Raw genomic sequence first — 25,468 nt, forward strand, 5'->3', positions numbered from 1 at the left:
AAGAGTTTGTTAGCGTGAGTTTGTTATGATAAAATAGAAAAGGCGTAAATTCCTGGCTAACGTTAATGTTAGCTAAGAAGTGGTTGAATACTAACATTCATTGTTGTCTAAGGTAGCTAATGGGTTTCCAAATATGTTCATTTACGCTGTGTCCCAGTCCAGGGGCTGCAGCCTTTGAAGGACTTATTTGAAGGCAGATTGCGTCACAGCAGTGCGTCGGAACCTGTCTCCTTGAGATGCGGCCGACAAATGTGTCCTCCTTTTCCAATTCAAACAAGATGGCGGACTCTTATGCGGCCAAGGAATACACTTTTAAATGTAAACATTTTTGTTTTCAACTCAATCGAATAGCTAGTGTTACACGTTTAACAAAATGAAAGGGCCCTTGACACAAATTATCTTTAAAATAATAGGTTAACTTACTCGACGTTAGTTATGCTAGCTAGTTAGCCCGCTGGCTACCTGTTGCTAGGTAACAGGAGCAGCATGTGACGCAAATAGGAAATGCTCTGTAGACCAGACCGTCCCATTTCAGTTCCTCTGTAGATCGCCTCTTATTATTTATTATTTTTTACCCTAAAGGTCAGAGTTCAACTTCATTGTGACATCATAATCTACAGGAAGAAATACATTTCTGCCCATTATTCTAGCCCCATTCTTATGGGCACGATATCTCACTGGAGGGAATATCTTCTTATTTGCCACAAACGTCCATATTTTATCAAATTTTATTTTTTTAAATTTTTGAATTACTCTGAGAGAACGACACCATCCACGATCAGTTGGTAAGTGAACAATCTCTCTTCACTCTACCCCTCCAGCGCCCGTTCATTCTGCTGTTGCGAGAAAGGTCTACTGACAGTCACATGAGCTGCTGAGAAACAGAGAGAGACGTTTTAGGGTATCATGTGGCTCCTGTAAATCATTGTGGTGCGAACTCTCCTGTTTAACGCAGGCCTTCTTTAGCCAATGTTGTTTTTTTTATAAGATTTATCCTTTACATGTTTTTAATATACAATACCTTCCCCTTTAAACAATCGCAGCACAGCTACACTGTCACTCTGTGGGATACACTGGAAGAAGAAGAAGACTATGGTAATGAACTATGTTTCTCCCATTTCAGTGGTTCCAAACCTGGGGGACATGCCCGTCCAAAGGGTCACGAGACAAATGTGGGTGGTCATGTGAAGATGAATGAAGTAGGATCGATGAAATAAGAAGTTTAGCCCCAAAGATTTGTGTTAATTGTTTTGAACTTTCTCAAATTTTGAGATTTTGGTTGAAATATTGTTTGGCCTCACTCCGCTTGCCGACTAATCAATATGTTGCGGCCGTCCGCTTGTCTTGTAAGCATTGATCACACTGAGAAAACGTTCTTCTTTAACCTTCATTATTGTTATGTTTTCGCCCCAAGGCTCTGCAAGGAGAAAGCTAAGATAACTGTCAAAGCCTGTTTTCTCTCTTGTCTGTTATTCACTTGCAATAAACTGTTCTGACGTCCACAGAATACTGACAGCGTCTGAGGCATCCATAAACACTTCTTCCGACATTTCACAGGTGCTTTAAAATGTAAATTTATTTGAAAAAAAAAATGTTGCACAAAATCTTCTACTGAATGTATAAATACTTTTGAATAATTTGTTTCAATGTCCTTCAAAATCACATCAGAGAGTCTGCTCCTGCATCACTGGAGACATTAGCTTGTTTCTTGAGGTTAATTTTGAATTTCTAACTATTATTTTAATTCATGTTATTTTTCGCCCCAAGAAGCTAACAGACACTTTACCAAGAGCTACCAACAATTTAATAGGCCTACCATGTCCCTGGGGCAATTAGCCATTTATTTTTATAAGATTAGCCTGCCGGTATGTGCAGGAAGTTAGTCCATTTGCTTTGAGCTGCTTAATTAAAAAAATGAATGCTGTATTTATCTCAGGACGGATGTTGTTGTGGTTTTTGCCAGACTCCTGTGAGTCCCTCTCTTGTCAGATATGAATCTGTGCTTCCTGTTACCATCTGTCACCACCACACAAACGCACACACATGACGCCTGGAGGGTAGCAGCAGGAGAATAGGATTGATGATAATTCAACCAATTTAATCTATTTGGAATAAGCCGGAATTGAATCCAGCGTTTAATTGAATCTTCAACTTCTGTTTTGAGTCGATTTGTGGACAAAGCCCTACCTCTTATCTCTTTGCTGATTATGTCCTGTTCATGCTTAAGTGGTGTTTTAACAAAAAATCTCATCCTGCTTTCTTCAATAGTTATATGTATCACTCACTTTAAATTTTTGCCCTGGAAAATGTAAACAAAGGCAGCATGCAGTTAATCGCTTCATCTGACACCTACCCCCCGCCAGCAGTTTCAGGCATTAAAAATAACTACATAGAAATAATCAATCTTGTCGCTGATGGTCTGGTTTGCTTTTGTAGGTCATATAGAATAATCAGAATTAATTTCAGTCTGTTTCATAACCAGCGAAAAGCTCCTCACAGGAGCTTTAAAAAGAGAAAAAAAAACCTCTATCCAGGATAACATGTAGCCCACCTGGCCCAGCCCTTCATTAAACAGCCCCGCCCCTTTTCATTTTTTAAATTAAATTTTTTTATTGAATAAAATATGTAATTAATTAATATAGCGACATCAGTCTGGCTTATATTTATATCGATAAATAAATATATTCATAGTTCTTTACGACATTCATTTTTGTTATGACGTTGCAGTGACGTAGTGAAAATGACCGTTAACCTTTGCTGCATGTTTGATTTGATTGGTACGCGACTTTCCTTTCAAGTTTGATTGTATGTGTGGGACAACATAAACATACCTGTATATTACTTTTGTAGATGCTAGGCTAGCAATTACAACAAGTGTTAAATCAATTTGGTGAAATACAAGAACTTCCGCATCCCTTTTGTTGTTGATAAGAGACGAGGGAAAGTGGATGATGTTGGCAGAGGACATCAGAAGACAGCTAATTACAGCAATGAGGATGGTAATTGCTAAAGTAATAAGAGACATTTTGATGCCAAACATGGAGGATAAAGAGGAGGATGAAGAAGAGGAAGGTCTGGACGAGCTGCATTAATATTGTAAGTTAGCTTGGTGAGCTAAAAGTAAGCTACTTCTGTTAAATGCTCTTTACGTCGGGCTAACGTTAGCTAAAGCTAGCAGGCAGCTACCAGCAGTGTTCCAGTCGCGTTTGCTCATTACTTTGTAAATCAACGGATGCTTTTTGTCCTTACTTTGACATGGAAAGTGAGCGTTTGTGGTTGCTGTGCATTTGCTTTGAACATATGTAATGCACGGAATTACTCGTGTTATTGTTTGTTGCATTAGAAGTCAGTTGCGCCTGCTATAACCAATGCAGTTCTGCTCACATTTACTGTTAATTAGGAGGCATGAGTGCAGCCTTTGTGTTCATTACAAACACATTTTTTTGAATAATAAATAAAGGATTTATGTGAGATAAGGTTGGCAGGTTGCTCTGACATGTCCTTTTAAAAATAAGCACATAAAACATGATATACTTTAATTAACTTTAAAGACTTTTTGCATGTACAATGTTTTTATGTTAAAACAACTTTAAGCCAATATTCCCCCGTGTTGTTCCCCCCCAAAATCTAACACCTGAAGTTGGACTGTGTGGACCTCATGAGGACAGGCTGCTGCTCCTTTAAAACCCACTGTATGATTACGCAGGTTGTTCTTCCTCACTGAAAACCAACACAAGAGCACCTGAGTGTTTATTCTCACACACTTGACCAATGAAATGAAAAGCAAGTAGCACTTTACAAAATCTTTTTAAATATTCAAGAAATTTTTCCAGACAATTGCGAGACAATAAACGGAGCAATTAAAATAAATGCAACGCTATAAAAGAACAAAGCGGGTTTAAAAAGCTGTCCGCGTGTTCCTTTAATGGCTGTTTGGCAGATCTCGCCTGTCATTGTACATCACAGCCCCCGGAGGGTAAAACACCACAGCCGGCTCCTCGGGCGCGCTGACCGGGGCCAGCACGTGCCTCTGCTCGTCCATCTCCTGCTTCGTGGTGGCTGTGATCGGCCGGATGTTCGGCGAGGTCATCCGCCAGAAGAGTTTCTTGAGCGCCTTCCTGAACTCCCGCCTCATCAGGCAGTACAAGACGGGATTCAGGCAGCTGTTGGAGTGCGCGAGGCACACGGACACGGGGAAGACGTACACCTGCGTGGTGTAGTACTCATAACTGAAATGAACCGCGTTGAGTTTGATGAGGATGCCCCACACTGTGAGCGCCTGGTTGGGCAGCCAGCAGAGAAAGAAGGATAAAACCACAATGGTGACAGATTTGGTGACTTTTGCGCGCCGTTTTGCGCTCGATGTGTTGATGTTTTTGGATGTGATGAAGCGTAAAAGAAGAAGATAGCAGACAGAGATGATTCCTAGCGGCACCACAAATCCCAGCAGCACTTTCTGAGAGTGGTAGAGTCCCAGCCAAAGCTGCGCGCTTCCGTTTGTTTCCGGGAATTTGACGAGACACAAGTCCTCATTGGAAACTGTTACCGTTGTGGTGAAAACCGCGTGCGGCAGAGCGGCAGAGACAGCGGCAAACCAGATAAAAACAGTGATGCACCGCGCGGCGCAGCACAGCGGACGCCGCCTCCTTCCTTTGAGCGCAGAGGCGAGAGACCAGTACCGCGCCACGCTCATGGCAGTGAGGAAAAACACGCTGGCGTACATATTCATAGCTGTCACGTAGGATACGATCTTACACATCGCTTTGCCGAACAGCCACGTGAAGTCCAGCGCGTTCTCCACCGCCCAGAACGGCAGAGTCAGCACGAACTGAAAGTCAGTCACAGCCAAACTAGTTACGAAAAGATTAATTGAGGACTTTTTCCACATTTGTTTAGTCTTCATTAAATACAGGACCAGTACGTTTCCAACAAGACCCAGCGCGCAAACCAGGGAGTAAATGACAGAGATGATGATCCGGACAACAGCGGCGCCATCTCCCGCAAAGTCTGTTTTATCGAAGTCTGACAGGTGGAAGTAGTCCCCGTAGGAGCGGTTAAAGGTGTTCAGAACACCGCTGAAGTTGAAGGTTGCAGTATCGATCACTGCTGAGCCTTCATAATTAGTGTCCGTAGATTCTCCAGACATTTTGGTTCAAATCCCAGATGATGTATCCTGAAGTCATGCCCGTAAATCCAAATGCTTCACCTCTTGGAGAAAAACCCTCTGACTTTTGCTTCTTGCGCCAGATTCCATGTTTATTGTTAATAAAATGCCTCGTTAATATACACTGAAAAGCTTGTAAGTTATTAGAGAATTAAAGTATCCACAATAAAACCGGAGGGCTGTGCGTCTCCGAGAGGTGACGGAGCTTCTCCTCAGGTTTCCGTGTCGCTCTGAGATTTTTCTCTGTGCGTCTCAGCTCTCCATCCGTGAAAATATAAAAGCGTCCTGACGCAGCGCTCAGGCGCAGTCTGGCACTGTCCTTGGTTCTGATTGTATGCCGTGCCAAGTTAAAAAATAAAGTCCCAAAGCTCATTTCAAGTGAAGGAAACATCTAATTGAGTTAGATTTCAAAACAACTTACACTGCATGGAGTTAATTAGTTTTACAATAAAAGCCAACTGTTCCTGAATCGACTGTGTAATTACAGCACCACACACACACACACACACACACACACACACACACACACACACACACACACACACAGGAAGAGACAGAGCGATTGACTGTAGTGAAGGTTACAGATGTTACTGTTAAAAGCTTTTACGATCTGACTCACAGTCGCTCCATTGCAGATTCAACCATCTATTACTTTTAATTTACTTCCTATTGATTCCACCTCACTGTGCCTGTGTGTTTGAATGCAAACTGTTTCATGGTGTTTTCACTTCTGTCTGCAGATGAAACCGGCTGCATGCAGGTGGAGATGAGGGGAAGAATTGTTTCAGAGGAGGATGAACTGCGGAGTAGAGAGGGGATGGTGTCATCATGACCGGAGACTCTGGACTTCAGTTATCTGGAGAGGAGAGGTGAATCAGGGAGGTAATGATGCAGTAATTAGATTGTAAGTACCAACCAGGCCTGTTAGAATCATTAGGGTTTAATGATGTGCACAGTATGATGTGCCAGACAAGCAAGGGTGATCCACATCAATATGTCACTCACATTTTAAATTTAATTTCCACAAGCTGCAGTGGTTTAGTGTCTACTACAATGTTACTTTAAGCAAACTGCGTTTTTTGTAATTTAAGGGGGACAGGACTCACAGGTGAACCAAAGATGCACCAAATTACAAACAGGAGTGTTTACTCTAAGAACGATTAGCAGGACTAGCAACTTGCCCACCGTAAGCAGTGAATTGATTCATTTTTACAACAACGTTTACAACAAAAAATAAAATAACATTAGCATTTCCATACATTTTGGTGAACCAAAGACGCACCAAACTACAAACAGGAGTGTTTACTCTAAGGAGGATTAGCAGGACTAGCAACTTTCCATGTGCAGGCAGTGAATCGATTCATTTTTACAACAACTTTTACAACTGAAAGAAAACTACATTAGCATTCCCATACAATTTGAGCAACCAAAGATGCACAGAACTACAAACAGGAGTGTTCACTCTTTTTAGGACAAGTGTGCCTACTAACTACTAACTTTCAAATAAAACGCTGTAGTTTGATTCAGTTTTAAAACGTTTACAAACTGGTGAACCAAAGATGCACCAAACTACAAACAGGAGTGTTGACTCTCAGAAGGATTAGCAGGGCTAGCAACTTTCCCACTAAAGGCAGTGAATTTATTCAGTTTTATAACTTAAACAACAAAAAGAAAATTACATTAGCATTCCCATACAATTTGGTGAACCAAAGATGCACAGAACTACAAACAGGAGTGTTCACTCTTATTAGGATAAGTAGGACTACTTATTTTGAAATTAAAGGCTGTGATTTGATAAATTTTACAACTTTTACATCAAACATAAAATTACACTAGCATTCCTATACAAACTGGGTAACCAAAGATGCATAGACCTACAAACAGGAGTGTTCACTCTAAGTAGGAATAGAAGGACTAGCTTCTTTGCATATTACAGGCAGTGATTTGATTCAGTTTTACCTAAACAATTTTCCCCCCATTTTCTGTTAAACTCATCTGCTTTCACTTTTATACAATATGTCATTTTTCCCATCACACATATTTCCTGTACTATATCTAAGCACTGTCTATGTCTGGGTGGGTCTGTTCCAAGACAGTTTCTTGTGAGCTAGCTAACCCAGTAGGATTTTTACCAAGTAATTATCCTCCTTCAGAACCACTGTCGTCACATCACCCAGATATAGAATGGAACACTTCTTGGGGATTATATATATATATATATATATATAAATATTATATTATATATTATACCCTAACACCTCATTCAGTACTGAGTTCACTCTGTCCCAGAACGGCTCTATTTTGGGGTAACTCCAGAAGATGTGTGTGGTGTCCATCCGTATGACCACATCGCCTCCACATCATGACTTAAACATTGTTTGCTTTTTATGTTAGGTGTTTTAAAAAAACAAATGCAATTTTTCCAATTAGATTGTCTCTATTACATTAGCATTAGCACAGAACTACAAACAGGAGTATTTGCTCTTAGTAAGATTAGCAGGACCAGCAACTGTTTCATAAAAGAAATTCGGATGGAAATCATAACCTACTCGAAATGCATAATCTCAATATTACTAATGGATGTAAGGTCAACACGGTGGTAAGTTTTCTTGAGGCAGTTTTCTTGAGTTTGTCGTGCAACATACTTTTAATTAACGCACCAGACAGAATCGTGTCGGAACAAGTGTGCCGTCAGCATCGATCCTCGATGAATGAAAAAGCAAACTCGCTTCAAAATCCAGGAAATCAGCAGGGCATGAACTCCATCAATACTGATGTGTTTGGTCCTTTCACCGATTTCTATTTGTGAAATACTGTAGCTGCAGCACGGCAGTGAGTCTGGCCGGGGATTTTGAGTAGGAGGTAAAGAAAAAGGACATGGAGGAAAAAGGAGGAAGATGAAAAAACGCAAGAGGAGGAGGACAAATCTGCAGCAGATCTGTCCTGACCAAAATTAGAACTGAACTTAAAAGTCGTGTGTCCTTCATTCGCACAGCATAGTGACTATATTCTAGAACATGCGCTTCAACTGGTAGCAGCAAAGTCTGGTAGCTCGTTTTCGTGGTTGCCGTGCTGGTGCAGAGGTGAAGACTTGGAGATGGAGATGTAAGCCCTTTCTACCATCAGTTGTCGTGGGAGGTGTCAACTCTCTGCCCAAAAAAAGTGAAGCTTGAGATATTGGTGAAGACTCAGAAAGTATACCATGAGTGCAGTTTTCTGTGTTTTGCTGAAACCAGGTTGAATGAAAACATGTCTAGCTAGCAGCAAGAAAAAAGGAGGGGGTCTGGCTTTGTTTGTGAACCGGATGTGCTGTCCAGATATTGAATGATTGGCGGTTGGTGTTCGACCATGCTGTGTGCCAGGAGAATTCAGTCATGTAACAATACTGGTGTACATCCCACCCAAGGCAACTGCTGAAGTTCCATGTGAAGCTCTCCATGTAACAGTTGCCAGGATACAGACTAAACATCCTGAGGCACTTTTCATAATATCAGGAGACTGTGAAGAAGGTTTAGCCCATTCTTAACAACACGGATCATCCACTTCATAACACCTTGATGGATCAAAGAAAAAATGGTGGTGGATGGCTCCTCTCTCTTCATTAATGGAGAGATGTCAGAGTGAGGGGGCTGCACATGGACATACGCCCCGAGCCAAGTCCCTATAGACTGAGCTACCCCAAAGCTACCTTCTACCCCCAGGCATGAGATGTTATTATGTCCATTTTACATCACCCGGGTGATGGACTCACCTTTGACACCGATTGCGTGTCCTGATCATGTTGAGAAGACACAAGTCAGAGGTGGTTTCACTCTAAGACTTAAGCCCAGTTCAGATCAATGATTCGCAATGCAACAAAACAGTTTAAGAATGTTGCAGAGGAAATTGCAGCGGTGTGAACTGGTTAGTTGCAGTGCGTCTGAAGCCGTTGCATGAAGTTGCAAAAGATTTGACTTCAAATGCAGTTTTAGAATGGACTGATGTAGCTATTTCATTTCAGCCAATCAGGAAACAGCATACGCTGGCGTAGGCACCCTGTCTCTGGTGCTGCAGTAGCCAAAGACGGCTCCATGTCACTGTCACTGTCATCCATTTCTTTTTATAACGATAACAGAAATCCAGCTACGTTGTAACGCAGAAGTAGTGGGGTATGTCAGTGCGTTGTTGCTATGGAGACGGCCAGCTGCGTTGCGTTTCTTTGATGTGAACGGCCCAGTTTTAGAATGTTTACGATCAGAGGTCAAGGGATTCTATTGGCAGTTGCATCCAGTCTCGTTGCGAATCATTGATCCGAACTGGACTTTAGTCATCACCAGAGTTCCATGCATGGAAAGGCAGATGTCTTTCTCATGTTAAAGATTAACTTATTAAGACACGTATGAGAATGTAGGTATCAAGACAACAAAAGGATGTCTGTCATTTACTTTGTATGAGGATTGATGGCTCTATAAGTGACAAACTGGTGGTTTAAGTTTCTATTTTTCCTTTGGGTGGAAAATCACTGAAAAATATCTCATTTTCAAGCAGTTAAATTTACTGCATAACAATGCATCATCATTTTTTATGTTCATTCATGTTTTTGAAACATTAAAACAGCCAAGAAATAAGAAAGTTTAGCTGCAAAATAGTTTAAGTTTAGTTTAAATATTTCTGTTCAGTTTTTAATGTTACTGTGACAGATCCTCTGCTGACCTCCAGTGGTAGTCGTACAAACTGCACAAACTGAACACAAATTGAAAGTAACAGAAGAAGAAGATAAAACACTTCCTAGCGTTCACTTCTGGTGCTGATACATGGCCCCCTGTGTGCTGCGATCTCTCCCAGCCAAACTGCTTGGTAGTCATGGCACAGCTGTTGCAGCCTGCACACATACCAGGGAACAGATGGAGCTGTTAGCATTCAGTGTGAAAACTGCACTGAAGGAAGCCTGCTGTCACATCTACCCGTACTCAAGTGTAATATTTGCTAGAAGTCCACAGAGGCGTTTTCAGGATTACTGGTCAGGGTTTATGAAAGAGTTTTTATAGCGTCTGGTTGATATCAAACATCCAGCACAGTTTGTTTGGTATCTGTCTCTTATCATTCCCTCAGACACGCCCCTCATATAGAAACTCCGGCATTCCTCAGCTGTCACCCTTTTGAAGACAGCTGGGTCAATTAGGTGAAAGATCCAAACGCCTTCATCGTTAGCAGAGCACAGAATAGATGCCCTTGAGGCAAGTTAGGGGATATAAAAGTTAACTTATGAGCGGAAATTCTGTATCCTTCTTCTCTTCTTCTACAGCAAGGTTTCTGATAACATTTTTATTCACTCTCCGGCTGCTTAGTTTCCTTGAAATAGATCCTGAGACGAGCTTTCTTTTCAGGCATTTGGAGCCAAAAATTTCAGGGTAACAGAAGTCAAGAGCAAGTCAAGTCTCTGCCGTTACTAAATGAATAAAGGTCGCAATCTCACCTGTGTTCCGTTCTCTTTGGCAGCACCGACAGGGATAAGCTGTAGCCGTAGGTGTGTTTTTGGACCTCATTCGACCTCACTTTCCAGAAATCGAAACAGTCAGCTGTCAGTCACATCATTGAGCTTGGTTTTTTTCGTCTACATAACCCTGCTAACTCCGCTGATGTAAGGAGCCTTGAAATGCTATCAGGGTTTGGAAAACACTACTTCACACACAGGTGAGATGGAGAACATGCGTTGCGTTAGCTGTGCTTAGACAGGCCTCAGACTGCAGGAGGTTCCTGTAGTCCTCTCTACAACCTCTCTCGTGTACCATTCCCTGCAGTTTGACGGAAAGATTTCACTTACTGTGAGCAGCTCGAGATCTTTCACAGGACAGTCAGCTCAGCACCCATTGTTATTTCTTCTCTTTTACAGCAAATGTCTTTGATCAATGGTGTAAGAAATCACCGTTGTGTTATCGCGATAGGGACTTACAGATATTTATTGATTATTGAAAATATTTTACATCCTGTTTCAGCATCATAGACTATATAAAAAGAAGGACGACATGACAGCTCCCTAAAAGTGAAGCCAAAACATTTGGAGCGCCCCCTGCTGACTGGCTGCAGTATAGGTCATAAAGCCCGCCTCCTCCATGTTAACAGATGGGACATGAGTCAAACTATAAAATCTAAATACACGCAAAATAGATGTTTCTCAAACATGGTTTCTGTCATTATAGTTAGTTCTTATCATCCTGATTTACATCCAAGTGTTAATTTTTCTGACAAGTTTAGTTTTAATTAGTTATTTGATGCTGTAAAAAGGATGATTGACAGCTCTGTTGCTCCTGCAGCCGATCTGTTCCGGATTAGCAGAGTAGAGGAGGAACGGAGAGAGGAGACGTAACTAAAACAATCACTACAGTCATTGAAGTTTACACGTCTGAGAATGCTAACTTCAGACCAACACAAGAAGCTGTTCTGCTGTTAAACACGCCGACGTGCGGGATCCTTGCTGTTTATTTTCGGTAAATTAAGTGCGTGTTTTGGTTAGCGGAAGTGGCTATGGCGGCTCCACCTGCCGCTCTGTACTGCGCAGCTCTGGCTCCAAATCTCATCACCAGGTGAGATGGCAGCGCCTATCACAGGGGCTATTTTGGCTTATAGTTCGTACAATGAGAGCATATAGCATCTTTACTATATACAGACACTGGTCAGCATCAGTTGGGGGTAAAGAGAAGAAGTATGAAAATGAAAAAACAGTCCTCTGTTAGCTCCTCCTCTCTTCAAAAGGTGTGTAGCTCGTGGCTACTTTAGATACTATTAGCCACTAGCATACCACATCAAAATCTCTGACCAAACTGCCAGTGGTCGAGTTGCATTTTGGGTAGTGTAGGCGCTCTGCAATATAAGTATGCATGAAATAAAAATGATCTATTTACACATTGTAGGTGTGTGTGTCGACTTTACGGTTATTTGTTCAGCTAAAATAAACAGACGTTAATATCGACTACACTTAGATTCCCCTTGCCCACCTTTTCCACTTTCCATTGTGATGCTATCAATTTCATGCATTTGAATCTATAAATATATTGACACAGAATTGATACATTTCTGACAGCACATTTTAAAGAAGGACATTTAAAAGTTGTATACAAAATAATTCCCTTGTTCCAACAGGATTAAGTCTCGTTATGTCACAGGACTACACTGTATTATGACTGCTGCAACAAGACACTTCTGGTTTCAGCTTGTAATTCAGCACCATGGCAGCACAACAACACCATAAAACTGTTACCAAAGTTCAATCACATGTTGAGTAACCTCTCTTATAAAGTGCAACGTAATGTGACATTGCATTATACTGTATTTAATCTGTAAGGATTTGTGTTAAAATGCTGTAAGCAGTTCAATAACTAAACAGCTCATTAACAGTACACTTGTTTATTGATAGGTGACATAAAAAGCGACTTCACTGACTCCTTCACTCTACGTTTATATTTAATCTTAATACAGATAAACATTAAAAGTCCAGTGAAAGGCTGGCAGTTTAGAAGCTGTCTCGTACAGTGGAACACTTTCACTTGGTCGGAGCCTCCACACACAGGATCGGCTGTTCTGCCTCTTAAGCTCCGACGCTGCTCGGCTCCAAATATACAGTTCAAAAAAGCCTTCAGCACAAGTTCTCCTTGTCCTCCTCAAACCCCGGGAGTCCATACCTGCACTATTTAGTATATAGATGGCTCTTCTTGCATTGCTAACGTTGATGAGTAACAATATTCTGTGTGAGTTTACATGGAGACACTGCTGTGAATAAATTAAGATAACGGTCGATTTTGTGATTAACAAAGCTGTAGCTTACTTAAAGAGCATTCTGTAGCTACTGGAGCTTGTAATATTGCATATTTCTACTCATTTAGTGTTTCTATTTACATGGAAAGAGCTCCCAAAAGAGAGCATAGCGTGTAGTTTCTTCCCACAGTTCCTTTCCTCTAATTCTGCGGCGGCTGAGTTTCTCCCGATCAACTGTTATCACTCACTGACAGCTGGTGCCACAGCTTTTTCCAACATAGCAACAATTTATTAAGCGCTATGCAGGCTGCAGTGCCAAGTCAAAGGCTACAAGTGAGTGGGGGGAAAAAAACTCCCCTGCCAACGCACAACCAGCTGAACACTCGTCTCCAACTTGTGTTTATCGTAAATCCAGGAAGGCATCTTCTTTGTTCTGAAGCTTCAGCCAACTTCCAGACAGAGCTGCCCTTTAAGGGAAGGGTGCTAACGCCTGCGCTCCTGCTCGATCAAAAACAGCAAGACCAAAACTTTATCCAGAAATGTCCTTCCTTTGAGCAGGCCTCCCTCAGTCCAGCACAGAGGGGACCTCCTATAGCACTCGGCTGTCATTGTGAGACAAAGGGCAGCAGCTGTTACATTAATGGACAAAATCCTTTCAGGTCCCCATGTCTAAACAATTCCTATTTTTGTTGTCGCGCATGTGCTCACACACTCTCCTCACACACCGTCGGTTTGTGGTGGCTCTGTTGAGTCTAAGGTGGTGTGTGCAGCACCAGTGTCCATCATGCTGAGTTTCTCCGTCCCGTTCCTTGGTTCTTCCCTCCGTCTTCTCCTCCGCCAACACAATCTGCACCTGCGACTGACAGAGGTGTAAACATTACACAAACATTATACGGAGGATCCAATTCATTTAAGTGCAGCAGTAATAGCAAAGCCAGTCAGGAATATTTGTTCCTTTTTAAAGAACAGGTCAAAACTTACACGGGAAATACACTTGTTTGCCTTTTTGACGAGAATTAAGCAAGAACATTGATCATCTTAGTGTACTTGTTTAGCTATAGCCAGCAGGTGGTTACCTTAGCATAAAGACTGAAAACAGCAGGAAACCTACATTTGCCTGCTTAATGAGTATTAATTGAGAAGACTGATACAACGCTTGTCTCCGTATGCCAAGCTACAGCCAGCAGCATGTTAGCTTAGCTTAGCATAGAGACTATTAACATCAGGAAACACTTGCCGTCTTCATGGGCATTAAATGAGAAGATTGATACCACTCTCACCTTAGTACAATAAAAACAGCAGCCTGTTAGCTTAGCTTAGCTTAGCTTAGCAGCAAAAAGTGGGAAACACTTATTTCCTTTCTTTATAGACATGAAATGAGAAGACTGATACCACGCTAATCTAAGTACGCCAAATATGAAGCTACAGCTAGCAGTCACTTAGCTTAGCTTAGCATAAAGACTAGTAACACCAGGAAACACTTATTTGTCTTCTGTATGGACATGACATAGGAAGACAGATACCACTCTTGATTAGCATTAAATGTGAAGATACATAACACTCATCTCAGTATGGCAAGTATTAATATACAGCCATCAGCCGGCTAGCTTAGCTTAGCATAGACAATGAAAACAGCAGGAACCATCATTTGCTCCCTTGATGGGCATGAAACGAGAAGATACCATTCCATGCCATTCTCATCTCAGTACCCCAAATATGAAGCTACAGTCATGAGCCGGTTGGCTTAGCTTAGCATAGGAACTGAAAACAGCGGGTTTAACGTCAAAGGACAGTTCCCAAAATGTCAAACTATTCAGTACATTTTATTGACCAGTAAACCCATTTCTTATGTCGCTTACCTTGAACAAAAGCAGATGAATACAATAAGAAGAACGAGGATAACGAGCAATGTGATGACGCAGATAATTATGATTTTTCGCTTCTCTCCTATCTGCACGTCCAGGTTCACATATTCACACCTGGACCCAGTGTAACCATGCAGACACCTAAAAGAGAAGAAAAGACACTTTCATTACTTTTTCCTTGCAGCCCTCTGTGAGTCTGTCTGCTTCTTTAAATATATCAGGACTGTGATAAACTTTAAAACCCACAAACATACTGTACTTCAAATGAAACTTTACTGCCAATTTCATTTGTTCTTTTTTTTCTTCCTTGCCATTTAACTCTGTCTTTGACTCTGTCTTTAATTTGACTTTCTCTTGCCTGCCTTTTTAATACTACATCTGTCTCTTTATACATTTTTTAATCACCATCACCTCCATCCTTTTTGCAGTAGATGTCTCTCACCTGCAAGATGCTGTCTTCTGTTCTTTAACGTAACGACAGTCCCCGTGGACACAGTAGTGTGTTAGTTCCTCGGGACATTTTGAGAAGTGGCCGTTCCACTGTCCTGTATCCTCTGGGTCTGCTGGAGAGATCAAATGAAAAATCAGCATTTCATCATCTAACGTATAAGTATGCAAACTATTGAAAACCGATACCGATTATTAGTAGTCAAGGAGGCCGATAATCGATATTTGAAGCAGATATTCATTTGCAGTAAAAGTGAAAATATTGGCGTCAAAATTTTGAATAATACAAACTCCAACACTTAACTTTGTTTAAATGCCTTTAAGCATATGCATCAGAGCCAAAATAACCCAGTTTTAAATTGATCTCTTATCGGCCATCGAGAAAAAAATAAAAATAAATAAATTTAAAATAAAAAAAAGAAAAAGAAAAAGGCAAATGCCGATATGCGTCAAAATGCCGAATATCGGCGCCGATCCCTAGTAAAATACTCACACGATGAGCTAAATTGTGATCAAAGAAATAACGAGGAAACTATTTTTATTTACAGCTGCAGCCAGCAGTTGTTTAGCTTAGCCTAGCTTAGTTTAGCATATAAAGCTAGCCCGGCTCTATCTGAAAGTAACACAATCCACTTCAAAGCACCTCTTAATCTCAATAATAAACACTTTGGCCATCTGCTAAGCTAAGCCATCTCTCCTGGCTGTCACGTAATATTTCCCGTACAGACATTAAAGTGGCGCTGATGTTGTCACCTTACTTTTAAGTATCTCATTTTCAGAAGTGTCGAGAACTATTTCTGTAACTGTGTCACATTCTGTCAGCTTGCCTCTTTGACGTACACGCTCACCTTCTGGCATGGTCTGGTGTATTAATAGACTGTTTGCAATATGACCCGGAGAGAAGTCCTGATGAATCAGTGCCAGGAAAAGCCTGGTGTCATCGAGGTCTTATTAACCACGTGCCGAAATTTTAGCTGTTCTTTACATAAACATGCTGAAGTGGGATACCGTTTCAGTACAATTCCCGTTCTTCCTGTCTATGTCTTCCTATGCCACAAACAAATACACACTAAAACATCCTAACTGCTAGTAGGCTAGGTCACAATGCTGAACCTTTGACCCCCAGTTACACATAGCACTTTTAGCTGCCGCTATCTCTACAACCCATCCGCATGAAATTATCTTTGGAAAATGAGCTTGTAAAAGAATACTGCTTTTCAGGTGACTTCAATGAGAGCGCCTCTGTTGTTTGCTGAAACATGAGGCCCCGCTTGCTGCCATGACTTCCTTGTTGTAAAGAAAAATATCCAGTTACAGAGTTCAAAGGGATGATATGTTAATTTGCTTTCTGGACGAGAGTCAGCTTTGTTAAGTAGATGTCTATTCACTATACATAAAGCTAAAGCCAGCTGTTAGATAGCTTAGCTTAGCTTAACAGCAAAACAGCTGGCCTGAACTGAAATTAGAACATCTATGAGCATCAAAGCTAACTAATTAACATGTAAAATCTCCCATTGACTATGTACAAAAGCCATGGTGTCTAATTTACAAGTTACATTTGTTAGAAGAAAGTTGAGTAATTTGTTACATTAACCCCTGTTTCATTGTACAAGCTTAGCTAACATGGCCCGTACAGTGAAATTGCGAATGGCTCATTAAATCAGTTATCAGTTATCGTTAGCTGCATGTTTAAGCAGCCCAGCAGTTGGTTAGCTTAGTTTAGCTTCACTGTGGAAACACCTTAGGAATGATTAAAAACATCTTCCTTGACCTAATCTATTTAATTCACATTTCTTATTTGTGTAATGAGTTACATTCACCCATATATTTATCTGCCGAGCTTAGCTAATCTGCTCTCTTAAGCAGCCCCACAGTTGGTTAGATTAGCCTAGCTTAACGTGGGAAACAGCTAGTCTCGAAATAATTAAAAAGCCTACCAGCAACAAAGCTCATGTAAACACATAATCAGTTTTCTTTCATCTGTAAAGTTGCCATAGAATAAAAATTACAAGTTATGTTCCTAAATGAAGTTGAGAGATGAGTTACATTTAACCCTACGTCTTTCTGCTACACTAAGCTAACCTTGCGCTGGTTTTAATTAGGTTAGTAGTTGGTTATAGCTGAAAAGAATACAGTTCAAAAATTAATAGTTGTGGTGTTAGAGGAAGTTGTTGTCATGAGTTGTCTCTAGTCTTCTCCTATGCTAACCTGTTGCTGGTTGTAGCATGCCAGCAGTTGGCTAGTTTAGCTGAGCTCTTAAGGAAAAACAGCTAACCTTGAAAGGAATGCAAACTTCTAGCAGCCCCTAGACTAAGTAGTTACTTTGACATGTCAATTTGTTTAAACTGTATGTTAAATAGTGTAAAATGGCATGTTTTAGTTTAAAAGGGAGTTGGGTGATACCCCTGTTTCCAATCTTTCTGCTAAGCTAAGCTAACCTGCTGCTGGTTATTGCTTCATGTTTAGTGTACAGATTAGAGAGTGGTATGAATCTCCTAGCTTTTGGTATAAAGCAAAATGATATAGCAGCTTATAAATCACTTATTAGTGTTAGCGAAAGATACCTTTACTTTTATAGTTTAAACAGGAAGTTTTTGAATCAGAATCTGAAACAGGTTTTTTAGTTCAAACATGCCTACAAGACACACACCTCAGTAAAAGTAAATGTCAAGAGTCCTAAATACAATACATGATTTGCAAGTATATTTGCTTGTAAGAAGAACAAATACTCTGCAGAGTTAGTCGACCCTGCTTCTCAACAATACTCAGAGGAGTTGCTGACAACCAGTCCAGGCCGCTGACCAGTTCAGACACCTTAATTACTCCTCTGCTCTCTGGACGGCCAGGAATATGACTCCTCTACAATTAACCCTCCCTCTCTTTCTGTGTTTTTCCCCCCCGTGTTTCTAGGCATAGGTGTGTTTGCACGTTCACATCTGTGCTGTTCCCATTTTTCCAATAAACCTTCACTTCAAGGCAACATTTATGACCCCACAAAGGACCCGCCTCCTGTCCATATCTACCTGTGCAATTGCCTCTGTGATGACAGTCGGACACAGTGCGGTTGGCAGTCTCCTCGGTGACATTCCACTCAGCCTCAGAGTATTTGCACAAAGCCAGAGCTGCAGCCAGAAACACAAACAAAAAGGGCAATTACAGACACACACACACACAACAATCAAATATACGCATGTGCGCAATGCGCAAACATTTGCGATCACATTCCAACCACAGTATAGGATCTACGTAAGCGATGACAGGAAAAAAACATACAATCATATTGGATTGAATTGCTGCTGAGTCATGATGCCAGCCAGCCTTTTAGGGTAGGAGAGAGAGGTGATTCCTCTCGATCACGCCCACTACTGTTTCTCTCAAACACACACTTTTACTGCTCTAAACAGAACCATATTAATGGGTCAGTCTCAGAGCAGTCTGGGTTTACCACACACACTATATAAACCTGTATACATACGAGAATATTCCACATTAGGGAAGCCTGTTATGACAAGGATTAGTAATCACAGGGGATATACTGCAGGTGTATGGACTCAACACTGAAGTCTACTGTACAAATATAGCTCTGCCGGGAGAGCACTGTCTTCAAACTGGCTTTAGCTGCAGTGCTTTAAAGGCACATGGGTGGTGAAGAAGTGTGCCAACAATCACAACAATAGACTTGACTGACACTGTGGCCTTTTTTAACCTTATGTATCTTCAGAAGAAAATGAGCGTCTGCCTTGAACAACATTATACATAAACATCCCTTTAATAAGCGCGTCTGTGGCTGCCAACTTCTTATATTAAAGCCAGCCGTTCATTAACGATACAATAAGTATGGAGGTGAACACAAGATAAAGCAACAGTAAATCTTACCTGTTATTAGGCCTACATAGAGTCTGTACACCTTGGCCATCTCCTCACTTGATTAAAGCGCTCATCCGATAGATGAAAGTTCAGTTTCATTGACAAATCGAAGTGAAACTGGGTCAAGCCTTTCTCAGAGGTCGTTGACCTTTGAAAAAGGTGTGGACAAGCCGCGCAGGTTCCCCAGTGGCGTGTCGTATCGTGGTCCTTCATTGATGGCGGTTAAGTTCATAGTCATCCAGAAAGCTTGAGGCTAAAACCAAAGCACGCACACACACAGCTCAAAGTGCCTCCCTGGACTGGACTGCGCCACAGTGTGTGTGTGTGTGTGTGTGTGTGTGAGAATAGAGAAAAGGGGGATGGCACTGAAACCTAACTCTGCTCCCCGCCCACACCTTTAAAAGGAGAATACGACTCCTTTCAAGCTATGCCGGTTATTTCCTCGTCCAAGAACAACTGCACCTTTATGCGCGGGTTTCCTTAGAATGAAGTGGCAGGTTCAACTCTCATTGAAGAAGACAACAGATTAACAGCCAAGTTCCTACATGTATTTTCCATTGAATTTCTCTTTAAGGAAGTTTTTCAGGTTCCTTGGACCAACGGAAAGAGATACATTTAGAAAGCCTGACAGATACAGACAATGTAACACACTGCAGAAACATGAAACTGCTCGTGGGTCTCCTGCTCAGTATCAACAGGCAGAAAGTTAGTATGAAACTTTTAAACCTTTTTATACTTCTCTACATTACAGAGAGAAATATTGTACTTTTCCATCTTTTCATTCATCTCATAGCTGTAGTTACAAATTACTTGTACGTGTACCCAGAATGTAATTTCTACCACTAGGGGTCCAGTGATCAAAACAATAACAAAAGACGTAGTTTGATAACATTGTAAAGAAGCATGGAATCATGGGAGTTATTGTGTTCATTCATAATAATAATAACAAAAAAACACTATTAGTGATGAAAATATATCTCATATTCTGAAGCTTTATTCACGTTACTTTTAGTCATGTCTATTTATGTTATGTAGTTAAAGTGGTAATCTCGAAGATCTTAGTTTCGTTCTCTTTGGCGGCACCTATGGCGATAAACGGTAATTGCGGGAGCACACTTCCCAGCTATCCAGACAGTGCTGCATGTGTGACGTCCACGGTTGGCTCCAACTGTAACTCTTGATTTTCCTGGCTAACGGTCGCTTTCCTTTTTAGATTGTTTGTCTTCATCTGAGCGTCAAGTTTGTTTCTTTTTCTTTTGATTTTCACTTATTTTTGAAGTTGTATCTGTAGTCATCGATCTTTTCTTTGTTTGTTCAGTCATAGTAGATTACTGTTTACTCGCAACACTTGCAGAGAGCGGAAAAGCAGCCGCTTAGCTCCGCCTACCCTCTCTGGCAGACCAACCACTGCTGGCTGATGGAAAACGCGTCACTAACTGGGCGCCACTTGTGACACCCAGTCTGTAATACTGCAAATGCAAAGGCTTCATCAGTGGGCCATAGGCTCAATCACCATTGTGGTACCTCCTTCGGTGATGGATAGAGACTAAACAGACATTTATTTAAATGAAAATCTTTTCGATTATACCTTCAATTTTTTATGATATAGCTATAAATAATGTTAGCTCACGTAAACCTCCGACATTATCTGTTTTTCACAAGAAGACAAGTGACCAAGTGAAAAGCATTTTTACCTTGAATAAAAACCTGAAACATTTCTCTAGTATTTGGAATATATGACATGAATCAAATAATTTTAAAAGGAAAAAAAACTTCTCTGAAGTATTAGCAGAGATTTGACCAAGAAACAGTGGTGAAAAAGCAGAAAATTATATACATTTTGTTGATAATACTTAACCTAAGTTACATTTTCAGGGCAGGGCTTTAACTTTGTTGTATTTCTACTTTTAGCCTCATAAAGTATCTGAATACTTCTCCCCCGAGTAGCTGTCCCTGCTTCATAGAGCTGAAATGTTTGTAATTAGGGAAGTAACCAGCAGATGGCGTAAGTTGTCACTTTAAATAAGTATTTTTCCACATGTCTTGTAAAATGATGGTTGGTTTATGATAACCCACTTTCACCTTTGATTTTTATCTCATCCGTGTCGAGCCAGCCCCACAACATGCACTAACACAGCATGTAATGGTTAAAGTTATAATAAAAACTGCCTCTCATACTTTTCCTCTGATTTAATCTGCATGTGAAAAAACAGGTCGGTCATTTAGAAGAGTAAACAAAAACATCAGGAGGAAAAAGAAAAACAGATTGTGCCAGTTGCACCAATAAAAGTGGAGCAGTGCAAGATTTTGTTCAACCTGCACAGACAGCACTAAGAAAATGTAGTCTAAATCTAGCTATGTTTCTATACAGCGTAACACACACCAACTGCACTGTACCAAACACACAGGCCTGATTCAAACTTTTAGTCATGAACCTCTGACGAGTTTAAACAGGTTGAGTTACACCTGTGCTCTTTTACCGTCTTCTTTTGCGTCACAGGGTGACTGAGAAAAGTGCTAATTTCTGTTCCTTAAAAGAAGTGTAGAAACCGCCTCATACGCAGGGCAATCTGCCGCTCGCTGAGGTGGTGAGGGGGTAGCAGACGGATTGTGCAATAAGCATTAAATCCCTTACAACACACTGAACTCTCTGAACTGGTTTAAACCAATGTCTCTGATAGTTGTTGCACCTGCACCAAATCCCCAGAGTTACACCTTAACACCTCATGCATTTAGGTTGTTGTTAAAGTGCTTTATAAGTACTTATAAGTAATTAATACAGGGACAAAAACAATGTTTCTCTGTATCCTATTTAAGCAAAGCACATGTTGAAATGTACTAAAAAGTTTGAGCTCATTTTTATGTAAGATGTATCAAAAAGGAGGAACACCTGATGCCCTCATTGTGTTCTGCATCTGAACAAAGGTTGTAAGGAAAGGAGGCATCAACATGACTATTGAGACTCGTCCATGCACAGTGTACAGGGAGGAAAAGGAAGTGGCAAAGTAGAGAGCTCATGACCGGTTAGACCTCTTTAGAGCTGATCTAGACAGTTACTAGGGTCAATGTCGACATCTTCAAATATAGTAGTTCACTTTTATACTGAATATTTACACAAAAAAAGTGACTTTAATGATCTAAATAAAACATGATTCATAATTTCCACTTCCTACAATATGATGATTCATATTTTATTTCTAATCCAGCGTCGCCTTTAGCCTGTGAATAATAATCTAAAGTCTATAAAAGCTCAGTGAAGGAGTGAAGTGTGACTTTGTGTGGAGTGTGTTTGTAGTTTTGAACAGGAAGACCCAGTTTCCTCTCTCTCTCCCTCGTGCTCCGAAGTTAGACTGAACATCAGGAAGCTCCGACTCCACCAGATTCCAAGGCGTGATTTAGAGCCCGGCTATAAACATCCGCTTTCTACGCTGCAGAGATGATCTCTGTCAACTTTCACAGCAGTAGCTTTCAAAAGGTAAAGAAATATAGACATGAGAATTATGTAAGGCCTTTAATTTGTTAAGCAAAATAATATTTAAGGCATACAGTTGTGTAAAACAAGACATTTATTTGAAATACAAAAAAGTGTAAGACTTCATTTTCATGTGTTTTTCTTAATGAAATTAACAACCAATGAAAAAGGTCTTCGATGCCGCCATTGTGTCCGCTTCTTCTTCCTATGCAAAACAATGCAAATCATTTTATTCCTCGTTTGAAATTCTGCCACAATAACAGCTGATATATACAAATAAAGGCTGCAAACTTAGTGGACTCTGACCTTCACACGACAGCACAGGAGCGCGGCTCTCTGAAGGGGTTGCTGCCTGTGGGGACGCCGACCAGCAGGGCGTCTTTGCCCGCGTTCTGCAGACAGTACTGCTGCAGCTCTGCGGCCGCCTGGGACACCTGGAACACAAAAACACAGATTTATTTATACCTCTTTTTAAACCCCTACAACTGATTAACATTCCTTTATTAACAACGTATCAACATTAACAATGGCAGTGATAGATTACAAGAGGAGCCCTTTATAAATGGCTGGATAATATTTGTTTGCTTATAGTCTTTATTAAGATAAGATAAGATAGTCCCTTATCAATCCCCAGTACAACGACAAACTAAAAATACGAGGTATGCAAGTAGGAGTAAGTGACAAGATAAAGTGACATGTTATGCAGGATGAGATAATACAGTATGGTATGAGGTCTAAGGTTTACGATATGGTACAATATAAGGTGCAGTATAAAAGTGCTTAAGTAATATAACGGTAATAATTGCAATTATAGTATAAGATAGTATAGTGTATTACACGGCTGTGTTAAATACTTGATTCTGATTGGTTGATTACGGCATTCCAAGGTCAGTTATTTCTCGATATCAGACCGTTGTTATGAAGATATATAGGGATATAAAAACCGTAAGTTGTGGCCTTAGTAACTGCAGAGTTGAGGGCCTATGGGAAAGGGAGAAACCTGTGACTCTCTGCTTACTAATAAATATGAGTCCCTCATAATTTTAAGAGCTGAATATTGTTTAAAATGTTTTTGAAAAAAAACAGAAGCCCCACCAGTTAAATTCTGGCTCACTATCAAATAAATTGAGGCACTTTAACAAGATCTGGCATCCTCTTCTTCAGTACTTTGAAGATGCAAACTCAGGATAACTACACGACATTGATGAGCCCCTTTGGAGTGACAGTAAGTAAAGTCCCGGGGTCGGGGGAGGGGATAATTGTGTACCCTTGTTTTTTTCCCCCTCTTTTTTTGTGTCTTTTCTTCCTTCTGTTATTTTGCTTGCTGACTTGTGTGTTTGCTTTTTATTTTCCTAATTATAAATGAGGACAAATCTGTAATATTGAATATTTTATTACCGCTTCCTCAATAAAAAAAGATTAACAGAAGCAAGCAGCTGAAAGCAGAGTACATGCAGAGTAGGCAATTATAACATGAAAACAGAAGACATCAAGATAGTCTAAGATAGTCTAAGTAGGATAGAAAACATTTCTTATAAGTAGTCTGAAAATATTCAAACTGTTACATGTGTTGAAAGTCTTAATAATTCATGTTGTATTCTAAGTATATGTAAAAGTGTCAACACTTGAAAGTATTCAATTAAGGAGGGAGAGCACACTAACTATTTCCATCATTCTCTAAATTCACAACTGTGTGTGTAATGATGAATAATAGGAGAAGTTATGTGGCAGTGTTTAATAAGCAGGTTGTAATAGAAAAAGTAGGTGGATAATAAACTAACTTTCAAATATCTAAACAGTTACAGGCTGACTATAATACAGTTAGCTGTTGCTTTTTCAGTGCTCATATTTCATACAAACTTAGTTAAACTAATCAGGAAAGGCTTGTGAGTAAAGCCTAATCTCTTATCATCTTCTGTTGTGTTTCTTTTCTCTTTACCTTGATCCTCTCCACGCTGGCCTCCAGCTTCAGCTGCTCCACCAGCCGTCTCATGTTGGATAAATTAGAATTAGATGTCATGTCGGTGAAAGTTGTTTTGGGTAGAGAGAAAAATTTCCCTGTAAGAAACTTCCCTTCGGTCTTTCAACACAGGAGCGGACTCCACTAATGGGCAGAAAACGCTGGTGAAGGAAGAGCAGGGCTGGGTTTCTTTCCAAAGAGGTCAGTCCACTCCAACGAGGAAACAAGGAGGGATAGAACACTCAGCTCATGTGTACTTTATTCACACACCTATCTAAGTATTTAGACATCTTACTTTTTTTTTTTTTTTCTTACAATTGTGCGTTTGTTTGTTTCTTGCATTAATTTCTTGTATTATTATTATTCTAAGTTAACAGCAGTTTAAATATTTTGCTGTATGTTTATCACAGATACAACTTCTGAAATGTTGACAAGAACCTGGTTGCAGACAAGGTGGCAGACAACAACCCCAGTGGTCATTCTTACAGGAAATCATGTTGCGACAACAGGTGGAAGTGATTCTTCTATGCTGTTCTGTCATTGGAGAACAAAGAAGAAGACAACACCAGAGTCTTCTGCAACTTTTACAAGAAGAAGAAGAAGTGGTGTTGAATGCATTCTGAAGCTACGGCTTTCTTCAATACCGCAATTGGAGTATTATTTGGCACAAGTAAGTTAAAAATCCAGGTGTGTACCTACTTTGTCATGCAGTGTAAGATGTGCTCTGGTAACACAATGTTTTAATTGTAAGTTGTGGATTTCAAGTAATTAAGCAATACTGAGTAGTTTACACATTTCTAAAGTAGCAGAGTGTGTGATCTTGTGCGGATATTGAAACATTACAAAGCGGACAATATTAATGTGCCTGTTAACGTCTGACCCTGACAGTGAACAGCCTGGTTGGCCATAAGACTCTGATGATAAGATGATTGTTTCTATGTAAAGCAATCACAAAAGAAAAC

General features: G+C 40.4%; 3 protein-coding genes across 4 annotated transcripts; all 3 read right to left on the reverse strand.

Moving 5' to 3' along the window:
- Positions 1 to 3,611: 3,611 nt before the first annotated feature.
- On the reverse strand, positions 3,612 to 5,443 carry rxfp3 (relaxin family peptide receptor 3). Its single transcript, XM_069673648.1, has one exon. The coding sequence runs from the start codon at positions 5,144 to 5,146 to the stop codon at positions 3,923 to 3,925; it is 1,224 nt and encodes a 407-aa protein (XP_069529749.1). The 5' UTR covers positions 5,147 to 5,443; the 3' UTR covers positions 3,612 to 3,922.
- Positions 5,444 to 12,548: 7,105 nt separating this feature from the next.
- btc (betacellulin, epidermal growth factor family member) lies at positions 12,549 to 19,300 on the reverse strand. Of its 2 annotated transcripts, none has more exons than XM_069673695.1 (5): positions 19,084 to 19,300; positions 18,231 to 18,329; positions 15,203 to 15,323; positions 14,755 to 14,901; positions 12,549 to 13,748 (listed from the first exon to the last, which is right to left on the reverse strand). In XM_069673695.1, exons 1-5 carry the CDS (start codon positions 19,121 to 19,123, stop codon positions 13,613 to 13,615), a joined length of 543 nt encoding a protein of 180 aa, XP_069529796.1. In that variant the 5' UTR covers positions 19,124 to 19,300; the 3' UTR covers positions 12,549 to 13,612. The 2 variants fall into 2 exon arrangements, with proteins under 2 accessions (XP_069529796.1, XP_069529795.1); XM_069673694.1 differs by having other exon boundaries at positions 12,549 to 13,754.
- A 3,290-nt stretch (positions 19,301 to 22,590) lies between these two features.
- Positions 22,591 to 24,658, reverse strand: gng10 (guanine nucleotide binding protein (G protein), gamma 10). Its single transcript, XM_069673635.1, has 3 exons — positions 24,486 to 24,658; positions 22,853 to 22,980; positions 22,591 to 22,751 (listed from the first exon to the last, which is right to left on the reverse strand). Exons 1-2 carry the CDS (start codon positions 24,564 to 24,566, stop codon positions 22,855 to 22,857), a joined length of 207 nt encoding a protein of 68 aa, XP_069529736.1. The 5' UTR covers positions 24,567 to 24,658; the 3' UTR covers positions 22,591 to 22,751; positions 22,853 to 22,854.
- Positions 24,659 to 25,468: the final 810 nt, after the last annotated feature.

Source organism: Semicossyphus pulcher, unplaced genomic scaffold (genome assembly GCF_022749685.1).
Source record: "Semicossyphus pulcher isolate SPU_LCO1_2020_fin unplaced genomic scaffold, fSemPul1.0.p SCAF_22, whole genome shotgun sequence".
In the NCBI taxonomy this organism is placed as follows: Eukaryota; Metazoa; Chordata; class Actinopteri; order Labriformes; family Labridae; genus Semicossyphus; species Semicossyphus pulcher.